At 30.6% G+C, this 9,047-nt stretch overlaps 1 protein-coding gene across 3 annotated transcripts in view; it reads left to right on the forward strand.

Annotated features, from left to right (window-relative positions):
* CSMD3 (CUB and Sushi multiple domains 3) overlaps positions 1–8,725 on the forward strand; it is a 725,287-nt gene extending 716,562 nt beyond the window's left edge. For all 3 annotated transcript variants that reach the window (XM_055800728.1, XM_055800729.1, XM_027777765.2), the window contains 4 exons: positions 699–811; positions 2,982–3,069; positions 5,174–5,309; positions 6,651–8,725. In XM_055800728.1, coding sequence (XP_055656703.1) covers positions 699–811; positions 2,982–3,069; positions 5,174–5,309; positions 6,651–6,810 — 497 coding nt within the window. In that variant the 3' untranslated portion in view covers positions 6,811–8,725. The remainder of the gene's footprint in view (positions 1–698; positions 812–2,981; positions 3,070–5,173; positions 5,310–6,650) is intronic.
* The last annotated feature ends 322 nt before the right edge of the window (positions 8,726–9,047 follow it).

Consider the following 9,047-nt stretch of genomic DNA (forward strand, 5'->3'; position numbering starts at 1 on the left):
TTGTCTTTGTAACGGAAGATTAAATCAGTAAGCATACTATATTATTTTATTTTCATTCTCCAGATTAACAAATTAATTTATTTGGGTTCTAAATATTTCTTTTGCAGGAATGAAAATGAGTCAATTTATTATGCTTACTAAACAAATACGGTTATATACAAGTCTCGTAATTGTCTGGAAGAAACTGTGTTGTAATATTGACTGATGAGGAACAATTCCATTTTCTGAGATATTTTCAAATCTAGAATTTTTTAATGTAGCATGAGCTTTTGGAAAAGAATTGGAAGTTCCTATTGTCATCTTCTTCACCTAATAGCTAAATTACAAATAGTGACAATGGGGATGTGAGATTCAAATACATTATGCCTGATTCAGAACAGTGTTTTCCATCTCATCTGAGATTACTGTCAATGTTTTTTCTGAGACTTGTAACCATAACAGTTAAGTAACATCTGTGTGTATAGGGTTTCCTTTCTGTCCTCTCTACAGGCTAAGCTAAAACCAATTTCTATTGAAATCCTATGAAAATTTAAATAATTTCACAGAAGAATGCATGTTGCTAAACTAAAATGTTGGTAACAGTACTACCTATTCTTCCTACTTTCCATTTTTAAGGCAAGGGATTAAATGATTATTCTAAAGATGAAATTATTTCTCTGCTCAACACAAATATAAATTTTTAAAACTGTATTCTACAGGAGTGTATAAAAGCCAGGAAGCTCGGCTAATGCTCCACATATATCTCATTAAAGCACCCTCCCATACATCTGTGAGCAAATTGAAAGAGGAAAAATGGGCTATGGATGGTTTTGTGAGTATATTTCTGCTACAAAAGTGATAGATTTTGTTGTTGTTGTTGTTTGAAATCATACTGGTCTTCTACACCCAAAAAATCCTGAGATATATCAAATGGAATCTTTTTAGCAATGCTGATTCATTAAATGAAATGAAAATCTTTTTCTAAGACATAGAAGACCAGTCTGAGGGGAAATATGGAAATAGTAATACTGTGTAAACATAATTATACTGCACATTAACACAGAAGTCTTTATTCTACTTCTTTATTTTTATTCCAATATATTGAGAAATTTTATCATTGTGATAATATAGTAATTTATATTAATATTTTATTATAAAATATCATATTAATATTATAAAAATATCATTAGGCTAGCAGCCATATTTTACTTAATGGTGATAATTTTATATTGTATTTTGGTATTAATATGGTGTTACATACCATGAAAAAGCTGAACTGTTACATGTATTGGGAAAACAAAATAGATTTCTCTAATCAAGCATTAAGCCCCTTGGAGGTTCTGGGGCTGAGCTCATTCTTTAAAAAGAAGAAGAGAGTTCATAGCTGAGAGGAGGCAAAGTGAAAGAGAGGTGTAAAAAGAAGGAACAGCACAGGTGCCTTGGATGTGTTTAAACCTTGAAAAGGAAATCACTTCAGAGGACAGAAAAAACAAACATCCCCCAAGATAATGCTAAAGCTGGAAAAAGATGAGTCTGTTGGGGACCCGAGACACTTTATTTGCCAGAGAAGATGGCAGACTTTTCAGAAAAGAAAGGGCCTAAAATAATTTGGATGATAATAAACACTCATACATCCCTATTACACCGTACCATTTTTCAAGGAATTTGTCTGTTTTCTTAGTTTCACCTACTGTTAAAGCACTATAGGGACACCAGTATGGGTGCACATGCCAAAAGGAGAGAAGAGGTGTACATTGAAGTGTACACATAAATTTATATTTGTATAACTTGTGGCATTGCTTCCATAATAATTTTTCAAAAAGATGTAGAACAAAACAAAAACCAAAGCAAAAATCCCTAAACTGCCTAAACAATAAATAGTGTTAAAAGGGCTTATCTCCCTTGGTTTGTACAAACTTTATGCTTCATAAGCATGCCTCTGAGTTGAAAAAAAAAATGATAAAAGCAAGAAATTTACTTTCAAATTTCTAAATGTACAAAAGTATGCAGTACAGTCCCTATTATTTCATATGCTATTTACACACTGTTCTTATTTGACCATTTTCTCTTTTTTTCATCTGTTTTGGTGCTTTTTTGGTTTTTTGGGGTTTGTTTTGTTTTGTTTTGTTTTTTGTTTTTAACACTGTAATAGCTCAAACAGGTTGCTTTACCCCAAAGTAAGAATCTCACCTGAGAAATGCACCCTTTCTTCAGTGAAAACAGCTTCAGATCATTACTGAAGACATACTGTTGCCTTGAGAAAGGGAAGCTTAAGGGAAAATCTTGAAGGAACCTGCCTTGGGACCATTGAATTTAAACCTAATAACAATCCTGGGAAGCAAGTACCTGTAAATTTGAACACAATGTGTTAGTTTAGAATGTACTTACCTTAATAAGGGAGGTATTCATAAGATCACCACTCTTTTCTTTCTCCACCAATTCTTTTAGTTATACTAGCATATTTTGATCTTGTACCAAAGCCTTATTCAATATTCTTCCGGTCTACAGCTGTATAATTAAGTAATTATTGGGATAAGTGCTAGAAAGAACGAAGGAACTAACTGTCAATTGAATGTGAGGTCTTTTTTATTTACTTTTAAAGTAATGATTAAAAAATCAACACTTGCATCTTTTAAGATTACCTACAATATAACCTTTGCCATCTACTTCCTAAACAAATCAGTTAATTTTGAAGTACATAAGTTGCTTAGAAACACTGACATCTTGATTTTCCAGAAACTTTAAGTTGTTGTTTTAAAGAAATAATACAGTTAAAGGTAGTATAAGGTAGTATATGTGACCATAAGCTACCATGCCTAAGTTGTGCCTTTGACAGTTCTGTCTTTTCTTTTTAAATGTATAGATTTCTGAGAAAAAAAGAGGCCTTTTTTAGTCAGGAAAAAGCTACCAGACAAGCATATTAGGATATCTCTCTTCAATTAGATATTATTAACTTCTAACAAACTTTTCCCCATTTAATTCGAAGTACTATTTGTCTACAGGTATCTGCTGAACCTGATGGAGCAACATATGTTTTTCAAGGATTCATCCAGGGTAAAGATTATGGACAATTTGGACTGCAAAGATTAGGTATTCAGCAAATTGGATGTTTTTAACAGTATATTGTTGCATGTTCTGTTTTATTATTATGTCCAGTAGTATAAGGATATCCACAGGATGTTAGCAGTATTGGCATTTTATAGAATATTGAGATATTTATATTTTTAAAGTCTCATTTAAATAGTACTTACAAAGATTGTTTTGTCAGAAGTTGTAAGGAGTTATAAATGCCTTGCCTTGTACTGCTTAGTATAGCTATACATTTGTAATGTTTTGACCAATGTTGCTCTATGAATATATGTAAAATGCATTTAGTTTCACATCTTAATAACTAGTTAGAGAACCCATGTTGCAGAATGCTCTGATAAACTGGTTTCTTGCTCATGGTGCTGAAACAACATTTCACCTAAACATTTGCTAAAGAGTGAAACTGCAAAATGTTTGCTATTAAATCTTTATGTTACACATAAGAAAACCAAAATGTTACTTACTCAGTAAGCATTTGTTTCCTAAAAATTGACAACTTGGTTCTATACTTTATTCTAAATGAAACTAAGAGTCTTTATTTGTCCTTTCTTGGAGAATTATAACCTTTAGGAAAATTAATTTACTTTTCTGATACAGTCTTAAGAACTGTGATATTTCTCCTTCCACAAGAATTTTAATTTAGTTAATACTAAATTCTTGAATGATGAAATACTACTGGAAATGCTTTAGAAGATGAATTATTTTTCAGTGATGTAATTGCTCCTTAGATAGAGCACTTATCTTCAACTAAAATTCCTATATGTGGATGTAAAAGTAAGTTTTTTTCAGCCACAAAATATTATCCATTCTGTTTCATTAAAAGCAGGAAATTCTTTAATTCTTGTGTGTGCTGGGAGGATTTATTAGTGAATGCATGAAGTAAAGGCATTTTTTTCTTTTTCCGCAGTACTAAGTCACAGTAAAATGCACTGGTTTGGATCTTGATTTTCACTGTATTTGCATATGCAATTTTTTTAAAAATAATTTCTAGAAATATTTTTATCAAGAAATATTTTATTTAAATGAATATAAAAATAGTTATTTCCTTTTCTTAACTTCTTCAAAATATTTGATAGCCATCTAACAAGAACTAAAATGCAAGACTTCCTTGGCAGTTTTTTGATCAATTCTTATGAAAATTTTATTTCTTCCTTTGATTTTCAGAGAGATTTTTTTCTTTTTTTTTTTTTTTTAGTTTTATATCTTCTAAGAACAGAATGGTTCACTCAGGTTTAGATTCCATATAAGAATTAATTGTAGTTATTATAGTCAATAATACAGTTACAGAGAGATTTACTATCATTGAACAGATTTTGTTTAGCATGCTTAACACTTAATTATTTAACATACACAAACACAAAATACTTTCTCTGAAACAAAATATTTTGACTGCTGTTCCCATAAAATTTTCCTCACAGCTTTTAATTTATTTTTCTGTGCCTTAGTATGTTGACTGTCCATTTGTTTCTTTTTGTTCAGTCATTTGTTTTGTTGGGGGGGGGGGGTATTATTATTTTCTATATATTACCTTGTAAGATCAAGAAAGTCAGAAAATATTATGCTATGCAATTCTTAAAAGTTCCAGTTCACAACTTAAAAATTAACTTAGAAGCTGAATTGTTATTCCTTTCCTCACATTAAAAAAAGTGTATATCTGTCTAGATAATGTTTCTCAACCATGCAGCAGCTCATATTCGTATTTTTACAATGTGCAGTATTTATTAATTTCTGCACTATACAAATATAATCAGTAATAAAATCAAATGTGTGTTGTTACAAATTTGACTTTTTGTAACATAGTACATTAATGTGTATTAATAACATCCAAATCCTGAATCCCATAAAGAATTATGCTGTAAGATATTTACTGTACCAGAGTATAAATATTGCTGTTCCAACATTTTGCATCCACTTTTTAATCAGAATGTGGTATACCACACTACATTTACTTTCCAGGTGGTCTCAGCATACAGCTATATGTATACAGCTGAAAACACTGTGATGATCTGATCACAAGGTGTTACTGAAGTCTGAAGTTTATTGAGTAGGATGTGCCAGGGTAACAGACACATATATTATATTACTTCTTTTTTCTTCTTCTTTTTAGGTCTTAACATGTCTGAAGGTTCAATTTCTTCTAATCAACCACATGGTACAAATAGTAGTTCAGTGGCCATTGCTATCCTTGTGCCTTTCTTTGCCCTTATATTTGCTGGTTTTGGCTTTTATCTTTATAAACAAAGGTATGTAAAAAATATGTATATAGAACTGCTGTGTGACTTGGTGTTTTTATTGCCTTCGGTCTTTGTTAGTGTAAGTAAAGTTTTCTGTAAAACCACAAAATATTTAGAAACTCTGCATGTAGACAGTTCTTCCTACCTCTGTCAAAGTCTGGCATAATGCCTAAGAGATAAGTTTTATTGTACTATGCTATACTTTCATTCCTACCTATTTAAAATGTTATAAATTTCTCTTTATGATAGCAAAATGGATGCTATAAATTAATGACATATGGGGAATAATATAATTAATAGACTTTGTGTGTATTTACATTAGATTGCCCGTATTATTTTTTTTCACGTGACAGAATTAAGAGTCATATCTTAATTTATTCAATGCCTGCTCTGTTTATTGGCTTGCAAGTATATACAAGTATTATGTCATTGGGAGGTTTTATTATGGAACTGTTCCTGCATCTGAAATTATTAGTTCATATGCAATTTTGTTACATAGCCACCAGTCTTCTCAATTTCATTAGTCAAGTTCAACAGTGTTCATGTTATTGAGACCAGTATTAGTTCTTTGGATTTAGTGTCAATCTTTTCAGACAGCTTTAAAGCATTAGATGACTAAAGAAAATTTAATCACAAGACAATTCATTGCCTACTAACTTTCAAAATGGTGATTTACGTCTGGTAGCTTGACAATAGTAATTGTAAATATACTCTGCAAAATAACAGCTGTTTAAAACACATACTATCATTTTTAAATGGTATCACTTGTTTTTGAACTGCATCAGAATATGAAAATTTATTTACATAATTTTTTAATACATTTGCTGTCTACTGTATGTTGTAAGCACTTGGCTCCACATTTCTTATTGAGATTTGCAATACGGTATGCATTTTGCATAACAATATAGATGAAACATTTTCAAGGACTGAACTTTGATATTTTGAGTTATTTGGTGAAAAATAAAGTGTTTCAGCTATAAATTCATTCTTGATAAACTTGTTGAGTCTCCAAAAGGAAAAAGAAAGTCTGAGTCACATGGCTAGGGAATTATTGAATCTTTACAAGATTTTGTTGCACTCAACTATTTATCATCTGATCATACAAGCGGAAATACCTACCTCTTCCTAGGTTGTAAACTAAATTTTTAAGTGAATACCATTGTAAGTGAATCATGAATCCCTTAAACTTTGATAAAGACAGTCCTAATTCTTATCACGGATATGGAAAAATATACTGAGATATTTTACCTCCCATAATAGGAACTGGGAGCTAAATTCTATTCAGATTCTTAAACCACATCCAAGTCAGAGGGAAAAACTTCAGTTACAAATACTCTCTTTCTTCTACAGGACTGCACCTAAAACACAGTATACAGGATGCTCTGTACATGAAAATAATAATGGACAAGCTGCTTTTGAAAACCCCATGTATGACACAAATGCGAAGTCCGTGGAAGGGAAAGCAGTACGATTTGACCCCAACTTGAACACCGTTTGCACAATGGTATAATGTGGCAATGATATGTCTTCAAAGTCTGGAAATTGACACACAACACAGTGCACACAGTTCACTGATTAAAAAAAAAAAGAAATTAAAAAAAAATTAAAGCACACTTTTCAGGATATACTGGGTCACCTTTTCCTGAGGATGATAGAAAAGAATGGGTTGTGGTTACTTTGTTTTGATTTTGTTTTTCATAAACTGGATCAGAATTCTTCTTCGTGTATACCATGGAGAGTTTTACAAACATTTGCTGCACTCCATGAGTGCTACTCACAGTTTATTTGCTTTTTTTAAAAAGGAGGTTATTCTAAAGCATAAAACATATTTGCATATATTGGAGGAGCATCCACTATCAGTATTTCTGTGCTTTATAAAAACTATAATAGACGGACTGGGTAAAAAAAAAGATATAGATAGAAAATAAGAGCTATACTTACAGGAGACAATAGGTCACTGACTTCTCTTTAACAGTCATATTTCTCATAAGTTTTTACCTTTTTTCATTTATTCAGCCCATTTATTTTTCTCAGAACAGTTAAGTTTTTAAGTCCAGGATGTAGTATTTAGAAATCAGTGAGTTCAAAGTACTTTTTTCATGTTACAAAAGAAAAATTAAAATATCATGTTCTTATTTAATGAATTTCCCTTCTCTGATTCATATCTTGGTTCCTTTTCATGTTCCAAGTCAAGCACCTTTTCTCTGTTTTCATTAACAATACCCACAAATGATAATGTTTCTGCATTTCTTTTGTCAATCATACAACTAGACAAATTTTACAATCAAGAATCTAGTATAAATTGAGCTTTGTCATGTGGCTATGTTCTTTACCACTGAAGGTCATTCAAAAGAGTGACCATCTTACATTTTTTCAAATGTAAAACGTAATGACATTTCCAATTAAAAAGTGCAGCTTACAGTAACATTAGTAATGAAATCCATATATCAAAAATTTAAGAGTCCTGTTTTCACTCGATGCTAGTTAAATCCACTTTATTCCTTTAGTATTTTCTCAAAATGCATGCACAAAGCATGGCAAAATCCCATTACAGTTAATGAATTCTAATAGACTTCGATGAACTTTGGATCAGACCTGCAAGGCAAAAGGAAGTTATAATTTGGAAATACTTATTTTTCACATCTATTTTATCTATATATTTCATACTTTATGGAAACAAATCCTTACAGCTAATGATTTAAAATTGAATATGTTACCATAGTGCAATGAAAAAAATATTACTAGATAAATAAATAAATGAATGATTATATAAAGCCATGATTTTATTAGGGATAATCCATTCATTTTAGGGACAATTCAGATTCCACAGCCCTCAGATACAAGTTTTAGACATTCCAGAATCACTTCTAAGGAAATGTAATTTTTAGTTTTACAGTTATTTCATATCAGAATTATTGAATGGCAACTCAGTAATTTATTTAATGTAGGTCATTGTCTTCCATTCATAGCATGATTCACAAATGCTGTGTGTTAGCCAGTGTGAATTATCTGTTATTGTCCCTTTCAGACATTATTAATTCTGTGAAAATCTAAACTTTTTATTACCGTAATAGAGAGTGCCTACCAAAAATCATTGTACCCAGGATTGCTGCTTGGATTTCTATAATGTTTGATGAATTTCTTATAAACCATTTTACAACACTTTGTTTTGAATATTCATACAACTCTGTCAAACTGTATTCTACTAAAAGGATGCTGTTTTATATTTTATACCATTGGTTGTTATTTATTCTTGTTTATTCAAATGACTGCAATAACTATGATTCATTCATTAATGTTAAAGTTAATACATTTGGATCGTTTAAAATGTTTCTTCTGCAACTGGCTACTCCTCTTATATTAATGCATACACTTTTGTAAAGAAGTATATTTTTATGAAAAAGGATTTGTAAAAGTATGATGTAAATTTTCAGTGCAATGTAAACAAAATAAAAATGGACAATTGCTTTTTTTAACCATGTTTCTTCTTTGGAAAATGAGCTTTTAAACTAATTTCAGTTGTGAAGATGAGAAAATAACCAAATTAATATTTCAAATCTGGTATTTTTGTGGGTCTTAAAATCATGTTTTCTTTTTTAATCTTCCTGTGAATTTTGGGTGAAGTAGCAAGACTTAGATTACTTTCATAAATAACTGATGAGCACAATGTGCAAAATTACCTATTTACTAAAATTAATTTTCTGTTTGTCTTGAAGATTTACAAAAAAATAAAAAAGGCCTATACTT

The sequence above is a fragment of the Falco peregrinus genome, chromosome 3 (assembly GCF_023634155.1).
Source record: "Falco peregrinus isolate bFalPer1 chromosome 3, bFalPer1.pri, whole genome shotgun sequence".
NCBI classification, from domain to species: Eukaryota; Metazoa; Chordata; class Aves; order Falconiformes; family Falconidae; genus Falco; species Falco peregrinus.